This window comes from Geospiza fortis, unplaced genomic scaffold (genome assembly GCF_000277835.1).
Source record: "Geospiza fortis unplaced genomic scaffold, GeoFor_1.0 scaffold413, whole genome shotgun sequence".
Taxonomy (NCBI): Eukaryota; Metazoa; Chordata; class Aves; order Passeriformes; family Thraupidae; genus Geospiza; species Geospiza fortis.
In genome coordinates, this window is record NW_005054386.1 from 815,881 (window position 1) to 836,857 (window position 20,977).

At 40.3% G+C, this 20,977-nt stretch overlaps 1 protein-coding gene across 1 annotated transcript in view; it reads left to right on the plus strand.

The window, feature by feature from the left end:
- The first annotated feature begins 7,915 nt into the window (after positions 1-7,915).
- LCP2 (lymphocyte cytosolic protein 2) overlaps positions 7,916-20,977 on the plus strand; it is a 26,614-nt gene continuing 13,552 nt past the window's right edge. Inside the window, exons 1-6 of the mRNA XM_031060575.1 lie at positions 7,916-8,210; positions 10,676-10,738; positions 13,263-13,309; positions 18,870-18,935; positions 19,778-19,809; positions 20,842-20,876. Coding sequence (XP_030916435.1) covers positions 8,133-8,210; positions 10,676-10,738; positions 13,263-13,309; positions 18,870-18,935; positions 19,778-19,809; positions 20,842-20,876 — 321 coding nt within the window. The 5' untranslated portion in view covers positions 7,916-8,132. The remainder of the gene's footprint in view (positions 8,211-10,675; positions 10,739-13,262; positions 13,310-18,869; positions 18,936-19,777; positions 19,810-20,841; positions 20,877-20,977) is intronic.

A 20,977-nucleotide genomic window follows, 5' to 3' on the forward strand; every position in this document is an offset into this window, starting at 1 on the left:
TGCCTTTCCCGCCGTTCTGGCCGCTGCTGCGGCCCGGGCCGGGGGAGGGAGGGAGGCAGCACCTCCCCTCGCACCGAACCGCCCCTCCCCGGGGCGGTCTGGCCTTGCTCTGCCTTGTCCTGCTTTGCCTCCTCTTCTTGTACTTGTCCACCTGTACGCAAGGGAAGGCAAGGAGTTGCTGTAAGAGGTACAGCAGCAGCACCAAACTCTCATAACAGAAGAGTCAAGGTTGGAAGAGACCTTCACCTAGTCCAATCATCAGTGTAATTAGACCTCAGATAACAACGTCCGGGTTTGAACCTATTCGTACTTGCAGAGCTGGAAGGCTTTGTGCTGCTTGTTCCAATACCTGCTAACAAAGGCGAATTTTGGGGGTTCAGAAACATCTACTGAAAGAAATCCTTCAAACAGTGATGCACAGGGGAGTGCATTAGCCTCAATCTCCACTGTGTTATGAAGTGCATCTGTGTGAGATTCCGAGCTGTTCTTGGCTCCGTTTTGGAGGCACCCCGTGCTCTGCTGTACGAGCTCCGGGGCAAGGACCAGACTTTTTGGAGCCGTGGTGGTGAAACCTGATCTGCACGAGCCAGAGGGGTGCACACCCAGCACCGGGGGCTCTGGGGGTTGAGCCAGGTTAGGGAGAAGGCCAGACAGACCTTGGTGTTTGTTTTCGTGCCCATGTCCTCCCCTGCCTGCAAGGAAGGGTGAGGAACATTCACCCACTTGGGGCTGAAGGCTTTTATCCTTTCTGATGGGGCATAACTGGCTTAACTTTGCTGAAGTGACAGGCAGGGTCATGGCTTAAAAGGGGTTATAAACCACCAAAGACCCTTCAGACAGTGCAAAATTCCCCTCCCCAGGGCAGGTACCCGTGTGTTCCATCTAAACCTAAATGTGCATTTACCCACTGACCCTGGTGTTCCTTGGGCTTTCCCTCACCCTGATGGATCAAGACTGTGACCATCACTCAGACCACCAGAAATCTAAACTGCAACAATCAAATCTCTTCAATCAAGTCTAGTTACTGGATCCACAGGTTATGAGCTCTTTCCACTCTTATCCTTCCCTGCACTTTCTTTCTCACACATTTTCTTACCTGTTATTCCTATGCTTTTATATCGCTGCATTGCTACAGATAACAACCACAGTGGCCACATCTCTGCTTTCCGCTGCTTCTAAACAGATCTAAGATAGACCCTGCATGTTTTTATCTACAAACACCACTCATTCAGTGTCATTTCACCTCTGATGCTCCCCAGTGGATCCATTAACCACAACTCTGGTTCCTCTGCTGTGGCAGCTCAGCATTTCTGGCACAGGGATGCAGCCCCCTGTTCCAGATCCCAAAGAACAATTCCAACCCTCCACAGCATTGTCACTTGCCAGGCTATACTCACTTATTCCATAAGGCCCCAAAGCAACACCATAGGATCTTGCAGGTCCAGATAATGACCAGAATCTCACAAAAAAAGGTAACAAAATAACTACTATAAACCTTGAAATACAGACATGCCCCCCCCCCCCAGCCATATCAAAGAACTATAAATTGAATACAAAATTGTAATTATTTTAAAAATGTTTAAAAGTTTTTGGGTTTTGTCCTTAAGAAGGAAGAAGTAGATCATCCAGCCAGTCTGCCTTGAGCTGTCCTTTATATTTCTAAAGATAAACTGCTTGGTTATACCACTGTCTTGATAAAAATCCAAGAGCAACTAGAAAGGGAAGTTAATGAATTATATCCACAAGGAAAAAAAATTACTAGTGATCCAGATTCATAAAAATGATCAAACACAGTGGGCTGCTGAAATAGGCTCTGCTCACCCAAGCACCTGCAAATGGAAACTCACTTTAGCAACGTGGCTATTTCTGCAGTGCTGCTATGAAATGTAACTAGGCTTCTTAGTATTTTGAGTAGACAAATGACTGATTTTCCCAAAGAATTAGTAACTCATTCCCACCTCTAGCTAACGTCAGCTCCCTTTTCCGGGATGCATCTCAGCAAGCCAAGGTGTTGCCACTAGATGGCAAAATGAGACTGAATCTTCTCTCCTACACAATCTCAAACTTTATTCCTTGGATGGAGATGAAAGAGAAAATCACTAATATATTTTTATCCATTGTAACTCTCTGCCGTTTGTCTGGAAAACAGTGGTTGCAGGTATTCAATATGTGAATGGGAAGGTGTAGTGTGTGATCGAGGTGAGATCCTACTGCTGCCACTTTAATCCACGTCTCAGAGAAGAGCCCTGACAGATCAGGACTGCTCCAATGGACAAAGACTCTTGGCCTGTGCTGGCCCTCCTTCATCATGAGCCAGGGGATAAAAGGAATTGTCTTCACCCACTTATAGTACAATACATGTGTGCAGTTTAAAATATATGCAAATTGCTTCTTTATAAGAAAAAAGAAAGCGTCTTATTCATGTTAATTTGAGCATAACAATGAAAAGTTGAACAGCATAGGGTGTTCAACAATTCAGCTCTTTGGAAACTCTAAGCCAGTCATAGAGACAAACATAAAGATTGAAAACAAAACTAACATTAAAACCAAAACTATACTGAAGGTGATGTTGGCTAGCAGCACCTTTTTTTTTTTCTCCAAGTCACCTGTGTATTTTCTGGTCTGTGAAATTCACTCTTGAAAACTTTCAGGACTGACGAAATCTTTTCCTGAGAAGGTCTGAAATGAGTATATGTTAGTGGAAAAGTTGTAGAAACTTTTTTATTTTTCACAGCATTGCAAAATCACAAGTGATTTTCTTACTGGTCATCAAGCTATTGAAATATTTAGAGAATTGGAAATCTGTTGGATCAGAATCCAGTTCTGAGTTTGTGTGTGGACAGGAACACTGCAACTGCAACAATGACCAAAATCCCACAATTGGCAACCTGTTTACAGTGTAAACTCTGCATGTTGCTATAGAACTGAAGCTACAAAGTAGCTTTGTTTAGGTTAGAAAACAACTGCCTGACTGAATAAAAGGAGATCACTTAGAAACAATGTCAGAGCTGCTTATGGGTGTCAATAGTTCATTTGATTAAAATAGCAAAATGGGTTGAGGTAAAATAAACATAGTTATCTTTAGCGGTCAGAATAGTTGGATATACTTAAAATGCTGCTGTTTAAAAAAATGAAACAAAAATCATAACTTTTGCTGTTACTGAAAGAGAACAATTTTGAGGTTTTAAAATAAACCTATACCAAAAACAAAAAAAAAGACCCCAAAACCCCCCCAAACCCTACCAAAACCCAAAAGAAGGCAAAGCAAATGGAAAGGCTGTTGTGGAAGCACTGAATGAGATTTCCTCAGGGAATAGACCTCCACCCAGGGACAGCAGCTGCCACAGACTGGTTTCCAGTGGAGCTGGGAGGTTCCCCAGCACAGCCCAATGCTGCAGAGGGGACAGGAGGGGCACGGATGGGGCGGGAGCCAGAGCTGGAGCTGTTCTGGCAAAAGGAGCTGGGCTGGTGGAAAAAAACCTCAGGGGGAACTGGAGCCTTGCAGAGCCAAGGTGTTGGCCTGGAGCTGGGGGAGGGAATCTGTGCTTTGTACAGCACAGCTGGAGAGGGTTTGAGCATCAGCCCAGACTAAAGGGTGTTGTGAGGGTCCCAGGACGAGGTGAGAGATGAGAATTGACTCCAAGTTCTCAGAAGGCTGATATAGAATAGAATAGAATAGAATAATTATATACTAAAACTATGCTAAAGAAAGAGAAGGGAGGCATCAGAAGGCTAGACAAGAATGAAGAATAAAAACCCGTGACTGACCGGAGAGTCTGACACAGCTGGACTGTGATTGGCCATTAATTAAAAACAATTCACATGCTGGGTAAACAATTATCCAAATCACATTCCAGAGGAGCAAAACATGGAGAAGCTGAGGCTTCTCATCTTCCCAGGTGAAGAAATCCGGGCAAAGGGATTTTTCATAAAATATCATGGGAACAAAAGGGTGTGTGTTTAACGTGCTTCAGCTTTGCCTTAGGCTCCAATGTCTCCATCAAACTGGTGAGCTCAGGGACAAGCCCAGTGTGTTCACTGGCAGAGCTGTGTACCTGAAGGCACTGTTAGTTCAGGAAGGTCATGTCCAAACCAGCACATTTCCAGGTGTCCTTTTGGCCCCCTCTGTGCCGCAGGACAGCTGACCCTGTGAACTGAGCTGCACTGAGCAGCCCAAGTACTGCAGGAGAGTTCTTCAGTCCCCAATTCCTCCTTCTCAAGCTTGCAGCAGCTTTTCTGGTTAGCAGAGCCCTTCAGAGCTCATGAGAACAACTGACTGCTGGCTGTCACAAAGTTTATCTCCTTTTTTTCCTTCCCTCATCTCCAACTTCCCTTTCTCAGGCTTAGCAAGCATTTTTTTCAGTCTTTCCTGAGTAGACAGCTCTGTTGAGGTCTCCTAAGTGTTCTCTGCATTTGTTTGCAGCATTTCTGGACAAACCAGGCACATTATGTCACTTATGACCCAAACAGAGTGGAACAAAACATGTTCCTGAGCAAACTGCTCTTGCTAGAATATATCTAAGGATTTACCTTATTTTCTACAGGACTTCAGTAGATATTTGATTCTCTTTGGTTTCTGAATAGAGTCCAGCTGCACTCTGCAGTGGCTGGATTTTAAGATTTCAGGCCTTTTGGAATTGCCTAAACTCCATCTTGACACCTGTTCAGAGGAACACAATTCACTGGCAAGGGAAAAGGTGCTTCTTTAAGTATGCATTTTTTTTCCTGTCCAGGAAAATCTTTGCTGAGGATTGAGTTCCTATAGAGAACACTTTTTTTTGTTTGCTTTACATGAACTTGGATTTGAAGCCACTGTTTCAGACACAGCTTTATTCAAGCCATTCCTTGCAGAGGCAGGTAGGTAGGTTGGTTGCATTTACCTCAGCTGCTGTTCCCATTAAAGTCTCATATTCAGGGTCCATCTCTTGCCCTGGCAGTCACCAGGCTGGGGAGGAAGCCTCAAAGTTCCATTCCTACAAATTGCTTTTTCAAATTGGCCTCGGTGTGACTGTGAATATCCTGATACTTTCCCCAGGGGGGAGTTTAATTTTCACCTGAGCCAGGTGTGTAAGGGAGGACACTGAGGTGGTGAAAAGCATTATCCCACCTCACAGAATGTGCTTCTCTTATCTCCCTTATCTGCTCTGGACCCAGAGCTAAGCAAAGGGCAGTTTGTTGTGCTCATCCTCCCAAGGTGGGTGATGAAAATATCTGAAATTTCAGAAAATATCCAAACCCCCTCAGCCCCAGGGCTGTTCTTGTGATCAGAGGTTTGTCCACCACACATCCAAAACTCTCCTTCCCTTTGGCCTGGCCTCAGCAAAGCACCAAATGAATGCTGACATTGCAGTCTCTCACAGTTACAGGTAGGTAACTCAGGGCATGCCATGTTCAAAGGGCAGCTCTAGGCTGCCTAGGGTAAACATTTCCAGGGTAAAAGGAAGAATCTACCCCGGTCTTTTAAAAACAAATTTGGGCAAGACAAAAGAAAACCCCTTCATAAAGATCCACTTTGCTTTGGGAGTGAGATGAACATGAAGATGAAATTCTTCCAAAGTTTGAACTTTTTTTTTGTTTGGCTCTAAGGATATGGACAACTAACCTGAGTTACTCTAGAAAAATAAACCCTTCTGAAAGTGGTTCAAACTCCTCTTAAAACAGGGGCAGAAGACCACCAGAGAGAGGTGAGAGAAAATGGAAAATTTGCTGCTCTTTGAAGGCAGCAGAATGTTGGCAGTGTGAATTTCCCCCCTCTGTTGCCTAAAATGGTTTGAGTCTCACATTTTCAAACATCAATCACCACACCATCGCTGCATCAGGAAGAACTTACCATTGGCAGCTGTTACTGAGGAGACACTTTTTTTGTGTGAAGGTTGTGTCACTGCAGGCTATAAAATACCTATGAAACACCTAGTTCTTTAAAAAGAGGGAAAAAAGTCTCAATAAAGAGATATGCACCTGATAATGGCAGTAAGTCAGTGTTCCTTAGCTTTTGAAAATCTAAGAGCTAAAAATCCATCTCATGAGATTGCCAGCTGCTGGAGTATATCTGAAAATTCAAATGTAGAAAATCCAAAGTGGTGTTTCCTCAGCAAGCCTTACTGGGGCACCACATCTGATGTGTTTATGATATTACAAAAGAAGTTGTAGAGAAAGACAGAGCTCGAGTTTGTGTGCAGCAGGGTTTTGCAAGAAATGCATGAAGTCTGCATGTAGCTGTGATCTACTCAGTGCCACAGACAGGATGCAAGCAAATAATTATAGATCCATGTGTTAGAATTTCTGTGTTAGCTGCTCTGAGCCTGGGAGATCCGCTTCAGAGGTAACAGCTTTCCTCCTTCCTCAGCATCAGAATAAATGATGCTGGAATTCTCCTATAACACCACCAGCATAAATTTTGACCAGACTAATTAGTTTCATATTAGTACAAATAAGGAGTAACACAATTGCAATTAGATCTGCTATGCTGGCTTTGGGATAGACACCAGATTAGAAGGTAATGAAACATATCTTAGAATAAACAATTAGAAATTTAACACAGGCTTCTTCCTGTCTCCCTGCTTGTTTCCCTGTGAAATCAGGGGCTGTGATGGGATGTCTGAGGTGCAGTTTTGTAACCTTGCCTTTACCACTGCTGACAATGCACCAGCAAAGCAACTTTTCCTTTCTTTGGCACCAGTTCATTCAGTCCTGTTTCATCCCCAGACCTAGAGGTGATAATATTTCTGTGATATTGTCAGGACATGCCTCAGATGATTCACACAGGTAATTTCAAGTAAGAACCCAGAAAACACAGCTGTAGCATGTATTTGATAAATGCTGCTCTGCTTAGAACAGCCGTGACAGCAGTTTAATTTCAGGGAGTTTTAAACACCATGCTGCCATCATTTACCAGAATTTCTCCAGAAAAAAAAACTAAACTACTTTAAATCAGACTCTGAATTTCAAAAGGAAAGCTCTTACTGTGCAAACTTGTAGGTTTGATCTCAAATACATGCACTGGTGTGCAACACCTGCAGATTGCAGACACGAGGTTAGGAGGCCCTCAGTGACTGGGGACAAGAGGGATGCATTTCATTTCTCTATAAAAAGATGAGGAAATTTCCTTCCCAGTGCTTCAGAACTGTGCCCCTATTCTTACCAGCCCAGGAAGCTCAGGAATTGCCACCTTTAGTGCAGCCTAATGGAGGAGTGAGCCCAAGGATCACAGCAGCACAGCTTTGGGAGGAGGCTCCACAACCAGAAAAGGGAGAATGGACAAAAGAAGTGTGTCTGTTAAAAAACAGACACACTTGGAATTCCTCAATGTAATCTCAGCAAAGGCACCTACCCATAGGAGGGTGCCTGAATTGGTTGTGCAGGACACATGAAAGTCTGTCATGTCCCTGTGGTAATAATATGGTTTTGTAGATTCATTTTCAGATACAAAAATCCTCATAAGAAGTAGCCAAAAAATGAACTATTGATACAATGGCAACATAATAATTTTTCATCTAAACTTTTACATTTTTCAATTTCACTGAGTGATTCTTTATTTGAATGCATGCTGACTGTAATTCCATCATTAATTAGTTCCTCATTATGTACAGCTCTGACAATAACCTTTAATTGTACAAAGAAGGATATTTCAGGTACTGAGGTAAATGAAAGCAGTTTCTCTTACGTGAACATTTTCTTCTTTGGCGGTGGGATTACCAGAAGTGTAACTCACACTTATGCAGATAATATGACAATATTTTAATGCATGTATAATGTGAGTAAATAAATAAATATTTATGTGTGCAATTAAAAGCAATTAGGGTCCAGAGGCGTTTATTTCTATGTAGCGGGCAGAGCATTTTCAAGCCTCTGCTGTGCTTCCTTGTTTACTTATTTATACTCAGAGAAAGGAAGTGGTGAGGCTGACTAGCTGAAACCTCTCAGAGAAGAGACCATTTTGTACCAGAGGAAGCTGTGTCTCTCTGGAACCAACTCACAGCATAATTTCAATTGACCAGAACAGTTCCTTGACAGAAGCAGCTGGAGGTTGGGCAAGGAATTCCCTGGAGGTGGCCACAGAGAGGGAATCCATGGCTGTGTCACTGGCAGCAGGGCTGTGAACACTCCTGAGTGCTCTGGGGAGAAAACCAAGCATGGACCTGCGGAACCTCCCCTACCGCTCCGACGTGCTCACCTGGGACCCAGATGACTTAGCAGAATATTTCAGGACGGTGAGTTTGGCTCTGTTTTGTCTTCATCTGATGGAGGAGCAAACTGCTGGAACATTGGTTGGGCTGAATTCAGGTATTTTATAATAGGCAAAGCTGGCTGCAGAACTAAAAGCAAAACCGCTGTCAAATGAGGAGCTGAGCTCAACTGGTCAGCGAAAATGAATCTTGAAAGGGGTTTTTAAATTTGGTATAAGAGAAACTTGTGGCTTAGTTAGAGAAAATAAACAGGTTGCTACAATGCTTGTTGGTGTAACACACGTTAACAGCTGTGGAAGGCACTAAGGTGTGAAGATTACAAATTTTCTGTTTCATCTTCAATGATTTTCAGAAGTGATATTTTTTTCCAAATTGCTGGGTGTAACAAAGAACCTCTGAATGTCTTTGTTAATCACATCCATGGCTAGACTTGTAAAACTTGGCACACCTTGGGCTTAATTTTGAAATAATGTGAAGTTTATTTTTTTTCCTATAACTGTGAGAGTCTAATCTGGGGAGTTGAGGCAAGTTTGGTAGTAGAATGCAGAACTACTTAATAAAGATGAGCAGATCAAACATAGAATCTGTCTCTACCAAATCTCCAGAGAAGTGAAACTGCCAACCACTTACAAGCCCCTAATTTTAGGGTGCGGGAGTTGGTGGCACAGGAAAGTGAAACCAAAAACTGGAGATGGAACAGATGAGATCATTATCAACAGGTGACTTCCAGACAAGTACGAAAAACATTACAACAGTGGTGCAGAGGGAAGTTGGACCATCATTTCCAAGAAATTAGGAAGGAAAAAACAGCTTTCTGAAAGATCTGATAATAATATTCTGAACAGTGATAAAACTGTAAGTTCTGCCATAACTGAATGCACATTTATCTGTAGTGCCTCCCTTCTAGTGATCAAGACACTCTCCAGAATGGAGATAATGGCATTCCACTCCTGGGGAGCTAAATCAGGGCAAAAGCTGTTTAAGTAATCTAAAATATCTGGGTAAGACAAGAATGTCAGCCCAAGTCAGCCAGCTCTGGGCACCTGTCACAAGTGACCAGATCTTATCTCTGAGATAAACTCAGAGAATGTTATATACTCAGAGAGATATATAAACTCTGAGATATTATCTCTGAGATAAACTCAGAGAATGAATGAATCAAATTTTCAAATAATTTCTGTTTTTTTTTTTTTTTGTTTAGAAAAAGCAATGTTCATATTTGGGTTAGCCCAAGGTTTATTTTTAATAGCTAAAGAGCATTTTTTTATCAATTACTTCAAGACTGAGATTAGATCTCAATGACAGTGATGTGTTGCTTCCCTCTGCATACAGACTTGTGCTGGTGAAATCACAATAGCATTCACTGTAGGAAAGAAATTATTTACAGGTTTAAGTCCTCAACCTGCACAAAAGTTTTAATCTATATCCTAAAATATTTACCAGATTTACGTCTGTTTCTTCATATGAATAACTGAAGGTGGCTCCTCAAATTATCCTCTCTGCCGCTGGCTTGTTTCCAGGATCGTACACCAAGTTACAATGTTACACCTTAAATTGAAAAATGGGATAGCACTACAAAGGCCATAAAACTCTGTAATTTCTGTGCTTTAGGGGAGCTATCCGAGCAGCACAGGGTGGTGTGTCTGCAGAACTTCCACTGACAGAAGTTTCAGACAGAATAAAAGTCATTCTTTTGTCTTGAAGCCTCCAAAAGTCACTTTGTCTGCCTGCTCTTTGGGCTCCTTTTGATATGGACTTGACCAACTTGAAACAGATCAAAAATATAAATTGTGTTCTTACATTATGCTATTACTGCTTAAATTAAAAAAAAAAATAAATCAAAAACCCAACCCAACCAACCAAAAAAACAAACAAACAACAAAAAAGTTCCAAAATCCCCCCTAACCAAACTTAGGACAACTGTTGGAAATGTTTAAAAGTCATGTCTTGCTTTGTGGTCAGCCTGTACATGAGCAGCTTCTCAATAGCATATCCTTGTCCTAAATGCTACTGGAAATCATAATACTGTGGGAAAGCTTTACAAATATTGTAGGTAATTTCCAGGATTAACAAGTGAGATTTCCATCCAGGAGTGAAAGCTTTTTGATCACAATAATGAATTCTGTGGCTGGGATCAGTCAGCTTTAGTATTCCTGGATAATAGGGTTTTTGCTCTGCCTCTGCAGCTGCTCATCCCAGTCAGTACCACAATAATCCATTCTTTCAGATATTTCTTTGGGCCAGGCAACTGTGAGGGGGTTTGTAAATGTGAGGAATAATGTGTTCCTAAATGGATGAAAACCTTGAAGTTCACTGAAGGATGTCTGTCATAAAAATCCATGTTTTTGGGACAAAATGAGCCATTTAGGGAGGCCACAGCATACAAAAAGGTATCTTGAAAGCATCTACTCAAAGGCAGACATATGTTTAAGTGTCTTAATTGATTCTAATAGTTAAGGGTGCAATAATAATCTTCTTCTCATTGGCAGCTAAAGTACAAGGACTGTGAGAAAGTTGTGAGGAAGCACAGCATAAATGGACAAAGGTTTTTGGTAAGTGGAGCTGTAAAATTCCCTCCTGCAAAATTCCAACCAAGTGATGTTTCTGACTCCTCCTTATTTCGCACTGGCAGATGGAGAGGCACCTCCCAGGTGGTTACTGAGGTATAAATAAGGGAGATAAATGCTTTTGCTAAAATCAGCCAGACAACTTGCTTTAAATGTGGAATGCTGGGAGCCCAAGCATCTTGTTCAATATGAATATTTTTAGTATTTTTTAAACTGACAGGGAAGTTCTAAAACAATAATCTTGTCTTGAATTCTTGAATATAGAAAGTTCTTGTTTTCAAATATTAACTACAGAAACCCCACATTTACTTATTATCCTCTCATATTAAAAACACAGCCCTGCTCAGAAAGACTGGCCTTTCATTGGAATAACTCCTTCATTCCTCTATTGATAAAATTAGATTTCTTCTGTAGCAATGCACAAAAGCAGTAAAATTTAAGAGCATCAAAACTAGTAAGCAAAGTCTCAGTGGCTTTAAATCACCATTGTTCTAGGCTTGGCTTAATTTTAGAAAAAAAGCTGATAACTTCCACTGACATAGCAGCTGTTTCCAGGTCTTAAATACACATCCATGAAGATGTGTAGGAGCTTTTAGTATTACTGCTTTTTACTTTAATTTTCAAATATTAGCCATTTTATTTCCCCAGAAGTAGTAATTTTATTTAATTAGTCATAGTGGGGAGATTTCTGCATACCTCTTCTAAAGTTTTGTATTTTTCATTTACTTGTCCTAATATTCAGTTTTTTCACATTTCATTGAAACAAAACATAAAATTTTTCAAGCTCATGTTGTAGGAACAGGATTTGACCCCTCCCTGCTGCTGGAGGGTTCAGTCAGCATTATTCAGATTTGCCATGGGATTTATCCCCCAGCCCCCAGGAGATCTCAGCTCCAGCACTGAGGAGCTGTGGCTGGAGTGGGACTTCTGCCTCTGGAAGCACAATGACATGCTGGGATTTTGTGAGGTGCAAATAGAAAGTGCAGAAACTGTGTGATTTCTGAATGATTTTTGTGATTTTCTATTATTTCCAGAGTGTTTCTGTAATTAGCTCAGGGTGCAGCAGCTCTTCAGAGGCATCCCAGCAGATTTGAAGGATGTTTTCTACCGAACAAGCCAAGCAGCTGCTCACCTCAGCTCAGACTCCTTTTAAGCTTTTGAATTAGTTGGCAATTGTATAATGAACAAAAAGGAGAAGGTTCACTTGTTAAACAGAGGAAGATGTCCAGTAAAATATTCCAGAGTACAAATCCAATCTGGAAAAAAATTGCTTCTCTCTATGAATGGTTTTCCTAAGAAACATCTTTTTGCATTTTGTGAGTGGCTGGAAACTGCCAAATTACATTTGCACAGAAGCAGCTGCTCAGGCTGAGTGTCTGCTGGGTTTGTAGCTGTTGTCAGATCTACATGATAAACCTGGTGTAAAAATGTTGCTCTAAAATTATTCAGAATAACATCCTAATTTCAGAGTCACCTTTCTGGCTACCACAAGGAAAGCCCTATTGAGACGCAGTGGGAATAAAACCAAAGGGGTTCCATGCAACTTATTCTGATAAAATTCTCTATTATTTAAAACAGAAATGTGGCCCTTGTAAAAGAGGTTATACCTTTAATATTTGTCAGGTTTATCACCAGAATAGAACTCCAGAGAGAAGCTTAAAAAGCTTTTAGAAAAAATATGATTCTTCAGGAAGTACTGCAGTACATTTCCATAAAAGCAGCACATTTAGCCTGTGTTTCACTCCTCCCAGAGGCAAAATAGTGTAGAAAAACACAGATAGGATTTGTTCTGTCCTTTGACACTGACAGCTTTGTGAAACAATGTCTAATTAGAAACCTATTACTGTTACCAGTAAAAAATACAAAAAGAACCAGACTATCATCCCCGTTCCAAAGAGAATTCATGAAGCTTGTGATTAACTAAACAAAACCCTAAATCAACAAATTCCAAACTCTTCATAATGCCTGAATCTGTCCCAAGTGTGGACTTGCACATGCTGGAGGAAGAGAAGGGATGTTCTGCAGGAGCATCAGGAATGGTTTCCAGACAAACCAAGGTTTCCAGAGAGCACATCTCAGTCAGGGGAACCTCAGCCCAGGGGCTGTGTTGTGGCTGAGGGGGAACAAACATCCTCCCCATCCCTTCTGGAAGGATTTGTTAGGCTGCCAAGGCTGCTTTTAAGTCCAAGGAGTTTTCTAGCTCAGTGTCCCCCAGAACATTTGATTTTTCCTGTACTCTGTTACAGATAAGGTTCTTAGAACAACACTCCAGCCAAAGCTTCTGTATTTTAAAATCTGCAGTTCTCCCCTCAAATTTTGCAATCATGCACAATCTTGCCTAATTTCACTGTGCAGACAGGAAGGAATTCAATGTACCTGGCTCCTGAAGTCACATCAATGCCACATGAATTCATGCCACATTTTGAATATATGTGTCTGACTGACTTGGACCAGTCACAGGGTGTTCCATGGACAGTTTTGTCACATATCCCATGTGTTTCCTTTCCAGAACATGTCTGAAAATGATATTCAGAAATTCCCAAAGCTCAGAGTGCCGTAAGTAAAGTCAAACTGTTTTAATGCTAAAAATTATTTTAGCTGTTTTGCACTGAAGTCTCATAGGAAATATCAGGCAAATGATTTGTGAGTGATTGGTTAGAGACTTGTTTATTGGAGTGCACTGAGAGAAAAAGAAGAATATTCCAAAATAAAACGAGTGCTGTCATGTCTGCTCAAGCAAAATGATACAATACAAGAAGATTGTCTGGGGGATGTTCAAAAGAACTTGTGCATAAATCCTTTGACTGACAGCAGCTCCACAAAGGTTAAACTTTCATGCAAGTATTACCTTTGAAGTATGACTTAACTGTTCACTGCTTAACTGTTGACTTTTACTTAAAGGGGGGGAAAAAGTCAGTTATGTCCACAACAGCTGAGGATTTGAAATCATTTTCATGTGCTTTAGGTGGGTGTTCAAGAGAAATCAGTCTGGACCATGTGATTCAATGTTCAATAGCTTTTCTCAGCCTCTGTGGATTAGGCCTTGAAAAAGTTTCCAATTCATCTCAATATCTTCCATCACTTCATAGAAGCTACTTAATGGAGAAAAAGAATCCCATTAAGTCAATACTGAGTAGAAGAAATTTGCTTCTTCTAATATTTCATGGTGAAAAATGAAGGACTTAATTTTGCTATGAGTTCTCTGCTACATTTAAGCTGGAGGTTAGAACGTTTCTAACCATGAGACGCATGGAGTTCTTCAAACAAAGGAGAGGAAAAAAAAGGAATTCAAGCTGTTCCAGTATGGCTGTGTCTTTGTTGCTCATTTCCCAGTTCCAGACTCCCTCCCTTCATGGATATCTTGATTTTGCTACACAAGATACAAATTACTTTGCCTTTTCAGCTGCATCAGAGCTTGTGGAAGGTGTTTTGGGGAAGACAAAAATATTGAAAAATTTTGTGAGCTGGTGGGAAGAGCTGAACCCAGCAGGACACCCTTGTTCAGATCAGATATGAAGGACTGAATTTGAAATTTCCTTGGACGTGACATATTTCTTAAAATCACATCTATATTTTCACACAATGAATATCCTGATGATAGGGGTTGGTGGTGTACAATGTTAGTAAGGAGGTCCAGATATTATTTATAGAAGATGCTCTGATGTCTCAGAATTTCTGAACTCACTTTCAATTAAAAGAAACATTTAACAGTGTTGATGACAGACCAGATTGTCTGTGACAGACTCATCTAACCATAGTGTAGAACTTGTAATTCTCTGATAATTTGTCCCACCTTAGCAGTCCTTTGGCAGAATTGCCTCTTGTTCTCATTGTCTGAACTTTTAATATTGAGAACTTCTGGTGATTTCCTTTCAAATTCGTGAGAGAAAAGTAGTCAGTGGGTGGTCTAATAAACTGAGACATGCCAGAGATGGATGCCATAGGTGAATCATTAAAATGAAACCTAACCATGTGGAGTTGCTTCTACCTCCTCATCAAATCCATTGATACCTCAAAGTTTGATTTTCCCACCCTAGAAAAAGTGAACAGCCCTTTTCAGACAGTTCTTCTGGGTTTCTCATGTGCTACAGCCCAGCAGAAACTGAACAGCCTTTTCACTCAGATCTTTTGGATTTCTCAACCAGAAGAGAATTTGAAATTAAGAGCTTTAAAAGAGTGAATCTTGGTGCACAGCTTGAGGAACTGAATAAATAAGCAGATATTTCAATCTGAAGGAAAGTTCTGGAACTTTTTCATACTTACAAACAAGCAAAATATTCACTGGAATATGGTGATTATACATGCAGAAATGGAATGGCACTGTTTAAAACAAGAATTTAGAGCTTTACTAGGGAAGAGAACTGGTTCTCACTAAAAACAATCAACAAACCAACCACCAAAAAAAAACCCCAAAAACAACATTAAACCAAAAATCCACTTAACCCCAAAACAACCCTCCAGGAGAGATTTAATGGGCAGAAGAATCTGTCATTTTGTTAAACATTAATTTCTTTACTTCAGAATCTCCACGCCCTCATCGAAACACCAAGTGGTGACTTCTGCTAGAACACGTTCACACTTTTCTTTTGTATCGTAATGCAAACCTCAACTGCTTGTAGCAAGAGCTCCTCTACAAGCGGAAAGAGGCATCAGTATATTATAGTTACACTACCTGATACTTAATAGCAGTGCTAAAACCTCACCATACCCTGCAAAAAGCTCGATAGAAACAGCCGGTGTTACAGCCTTGGCCAGTGACAAAGTGAATAAAAGATAAATTAACACGAGAGATTGTTCCTCAGTAAATTTAGCAGGAATATTCTGACCTACATGGAGCCAGCACCTGGAATCACACAAGGTTTGCAAAGCCCAGGCTGCATCTGCACAGGGCCCCTGGGCTGGAGATGTGGGCTTGCTAAAGGTGCTCAGGGTTTGAACAGAACTGTGTCATTACTTGGGGGTGATCCTGTGACTTTTCAAGAATCAAAAGTAGGTCACAGGCGTCATTACAAGGTATGACAGGTCATTTCCTGAATCTAATTGTAAAACTACAACCTTCTGTTATTACTAATGAATTATTATTTTGAAATTTCATCTCTACCAGCCCTGTTACCAGTGCACATCTTCAGAAAACTTCTGGCTTCTTTATAAAAACCAAAAAACCACAAATTTAAGCACTATTTTGAAAATGAAAATACTTCTTAAAATCTTTAGCACTCTCTCCTGAAAGGGCTGAACTCTTTCTGGAAAACTTTGCTTAAAAAGTTAATATTAATACCACTATACACAGTGTAGATATCTGTTTAGATATATAGATATATTTATATATCTGTTTAGATACACACCTGAATCCTCACAAGCAACAGTCCTGAAAGAGAAACACTGGTGAGACAGGGAAGGGATTTGGTGGATTTTACACAGGGCAGATACTGACAATTCTGACTACAAATCTAATTAAACAAGAGGCCAATTTACAGCTGAAGAGAAAAACAGGCTTTTCCTATTATTCCTAAGCACTGCTGCCAGTCAGAGAAGGTCATGAAGTTTTATACTTGTAGAGAACAAATGTGAGTCTTGTAAAATATTTTAAAACACATTCAACAGAACAGTGCCTTACTTACTGTGGTCAGAATTCATAAACAGAAAAAGCAAAGATTTCATTAAAAACAACACTGGTGGTTGGTTGACACCTGAACCATGATATAAACACTGGAATTAGTCTGTCACTCCTATTCTTTACTATATTGAGAAAAAAGGTTTCCAAATTTTCAAGATGCTGCTAATCCCTCTGGCTGTTCCAGTGGCAGGTTCATGGCAAACCTGAGATTTGGAATTTCCAGACTTGTGGAAAAATCTTAAGGCATCACAGCATTCCAAAGTGTATCCCACAGCACTCCAGAAATTTCCAGCAGCAGAAAGCTCATGATTGCACTCCTGGCATCTGCCAGCTCAGTGTGACACAGCCAGAGCCTGCAAACATGGCACAGTCGGAAAGTCATTCTACTTTCAGAAGAGTAAAAGTGCAAACATAAAAATTGAGAAATCTGCACTTTCTCTATTAAAAAGGTAAAAGATGTCAGTGCCTGTGCACACATGCTCTCAGCTGGGGTCTAAAGGTTGTGGCAAGGTTTAGAACAGAACTGGTGCTCAGTCTGTTTTGAAGTCAACAACACAGCATTGCATCTGCCCAGCAGAGTCTTCTCAAAGGCCAAACCAAAGACTTGAATCACCAACTGTGCTTTTGACAGTGCTCAATATGCAACTGTCAACCAATTCCTGTCCCCAGAGGAATTTGTATTCCACCTCTCTTACCCATCTTAAGCCCTTTGTCCCAATACATGTAGAGGGGATTCTACTCATGTGAGCAGGATCTGCAGTTGAGTGAACTAAAGCCAGTTTTGGAGTCCTGCTTTGGGGGCTGGTTGTGTGGGGTTTTTTTCAAAAATTTCAACTTCCTGCCAGTTTTAAGTTTAGCAACTGGTGGAGGAGGTAGAAAGAGAATGAGAAGTCTGAGTAACATTTTCTGCAAGTGCTGTTGCCTTATCCTCTCCTATCATCCACTCCCACAGCTCAGAGAGCTGTGTGGTTTTGGTACTTCCTTCCTCACAGGGTGACAGGCTCAGCTGCTCAGTGCACCAATCTTCCCTGAGAACGTTGCTTGTAAAGCCTGACCTTCCTAGAATTTGCTTTCTTCTAATAAACCCTCTGAGCCATTGGTTTGAAGCATTTCAAATAAACTAGAAGTAAAGGTTAGGCACTGTGTTTTAGCATTATATGATTAATTTTTTGGCAGCAAGATAAGATGATCAACTGCTTCCTCTCAGTTTTTCCTCAAAAACCAGTTGGTGTAAATGCTCATAGCAGCCAGCCCAGGTTTAGTTCAGAAAGTTTCCTATCACTCAGGTCTCATTCAAACCCAGAGAGGTCTGAACTGTAAGAATTATTAGCTCCAAAACCAGAGAACTTCATTTTACTTCTTTAGCTGAAAAAAATCTGAGACATGCTGAAAAATCCTCTGCCTCTTGTATAGCAGGGAAAAAGTCACAGACAAATTTCATAACTCACTTTTTGACCAAAGCACTGATGTGAGCAGGGCACTGCTCACCCCAGGACATCTCCTGATGTCTCACATGGAATTTATTATTCACACAGCAACTTCCTTGTCCCCTGCAGCAAAAGGAAACAACATTGAAGCTGGATGTTCCTCAATAAGAAATAATGACAGTTCAGAATCAGATCATGGCTCTTTCCAAGCTTTCTTTGAAACAAAATAGTCATAGAGGCAAACTTCATTAGTAGCAGAGCAGAATTCTGGTGTCTCAGTAGAATTAACCCTGTGAATCTCAGTACTGACTGTGCTCCACTTGGAAAGATCTCACCAGGCATAAAACTATAGCCTCTTGATATTACATTAATATTTCTGCCATGCCCTGAAAATGTCTTAAAACATGGAATTAGATCAGTCTTTGCCCTTCTGTGCTGGGGGGATTGCTTGGCTGCAGAGGAAGGAACACAAAAAGAACAGAGAAGAGTTTTAGGGAACATTTAATCCCTGGTTTTGCAATCATAAACTCTGTTTTCCTGAAGTATTATTTGCTTTTTCCACGCAAAATCATACAAATGCCATGGTCATTATCTGAAGCAATGTGATGTCTACAACACCCAAAGATCCTAAGGCTTGCTGGCTTTAATGTTAATTTTCAAACACAATCCAACAACATGAGGTTTTACCAAGGGAAAAACAGTCTAGTTTGTAGTAGGATATGCTGTAGCACAACTTAGCAATATGATGATAAATTCAGTGCTTTTATCACATAGTAAATAATAATAATGAGTTACCGAATTAAATTCAGCAAATACTGAGGGATAATGGCAAAGAAAATTATTTATCTGCTTTGACAAGTGATGGGTTTCAAGGTTTCTTCACATAGTAAATAATAAATAAATAAAGTAGTAGTAAATAAAGTTTTTTCACATAGGAAATAATAATAATGAGTTACCGAATTAAATTCAGCAAATACTGAGGGATAATGGCAAAGAAAATTATTTATCTGCTTTGACAAGTGATGTATTTCAAGTTTTTTTTTTAAACTATTTTTGTTTTTCTTTCCAATAGAATTGTAAGTAAATTAAGCCAAGAAATAAACAAAAATGAAGGGAGGCTCTCTTTCCTTCCAAAATGGTGAGTAAGACAGCTTTCTTCTTCAAAGCTTTCAGATCTTTTCTGGACTGGTTTTCATTTGATCAATAATGCCTGATCAGAATTGCAGCATGGAAATTCTGTAGAATAAAGCTCTGTTTCATTAATGCCATCTGATATAAATACCAAATCCTGAGTCCATGAACACCCCAGACACTTCTGCTGTGTCCAGAACCAAGTAACATTTGCACATTTCCTGCAGTTTTCCACCTGAGCACATAGCCCTTAAGAAGGCCATGAAGCCTAGGAATATATTATTAATAAATCATCATTAATGTACTCCACAGATCTATACTTCACTACAATCTTTCATTCTTAATATTTGTCACTGAATATAGTATTCGCAATAGAAGAAGAGCAAAAACTGCAAGAACATTCTATGAGAAAAGAACAATTTATGAACCTACCCAGTGAAAACGAAATCCAGTCTACATAACATGGTTTTGCATCATCTGATAACATGATTTTACACATTTCCATTCACTAGAATCCAAAACTAGAACTGAAAACCATAAAAACCTTATTTGACCTTACATTGATGACCTTGACTTTGAAGTTTCTGTTTTCAGGACTGGTAAATGTATTTACTGGGTCCCCTTGCTTCAAACCTGACTTCTCTGACTTCAATTCTTCTTGAAAAAGATTAGATTTTATTAGGATCCTCTATGTAAATATCAGCTAATGTATTTTTGTGGCATTTTGGGCAGAGTTGAACTCATCTATGTAAACTTCTTTCTACTGTAACAGTTAACTATTGCCTTTATTTGCAATAGAAGCATCAAGCATTTAATAGAAAGAATTTATTTTTTGTATCTTTGTTACAGGGCCCAAACACAAAAATCTCCAGAAAACATGGGTAAGTGAATACTGGCAGACTCTAACAACAAAAAGTGTTTAAAAATATTAAAATGTTAAATTAATACTTGCAGGGCAGAGTCAACAGAGGGGAGCAGGGTTAGGAACCAAAAATCCAAAACAATAAATGAAAATACGGGAGTGTAAAGAAGTTTCAAAAAAGAAAAGCATAGATTCAGAACAATTAGTAAGAAAAAGTGTTTTTAAAGAGAAAAGATGGTGAAGGAAGGCAAGAGCAGAGAGTTTTACCTCAGAATAGTCAAAATGTCTTTATTTAACCCAATAAATTGTATCAGTGTTTATATATTTCTGTTCCAACATCTCCACCTCCTGCCTTTCCTCCTAGCAGCACTGCATTAGAGAGGGAAGCTTAGATTTAAAAAAACCAAACCCTTCTTTTATGAAAGCTAAAAGAGTCTTAAACAAGAAGATAAGAAGTCTGGGCTCATTCTGAAAGCATTTTATTTCAAATGATATAATTTAAATTGGAAGTGGGACAAACGTGAAGTGCCAGCACCCAGACTGTGTCACAGCAGGGCAGCTTTATCTTGGTTTTAATCAGGATGTGCCCTCATCAGTGCCAGCCTGCCTCTGACAGAACAGCTCCTGCCTGGGGCACAGCACCAAGGTCCAGAACTCACCTGGCATTTCTTGGGTTCTTTCTTCCATAGTTGAGACAGAGACAATACAAAGCAACATTCCATTTTCAGAAGGCTTCAGACCTGTTTTTATTATAGCCTGCGTGCTTTTTATACATTCTTACAAACCTCATAAGTTTACACTTTATTCATTGGGCAGGAGACAAACAAAGTGCTCACTGGAACAGGCAGTTGCAGGTTTCTCTTATTTCTCCTTCTTTCTTTCTTGGTTTCTATGTCAATGACCTTGGAAGGAAATTCTTATTATTCTCTTATCAAACTTCTTTCTGGCTCACAGAAGTCACTGTAAAACCTCTCCCACACTTTCTATCAAGTTGTTACATCTCTGACAAAGGGTCCATGCTCAGAATTGTGTGGTTGTGTTCTTCCCACAGGGTATGCTCAGGATGATGGTGGCTGGTCTTCATTTGTGAGTATTTGGGTGAAGGAACCCCCCAGGCTCAGGGGGCTCTCTGTTCCTGCCCTGGCTGCTTGGGCAGCACAGCTGGGGGAGGAAAAGCAGGAGCAGGA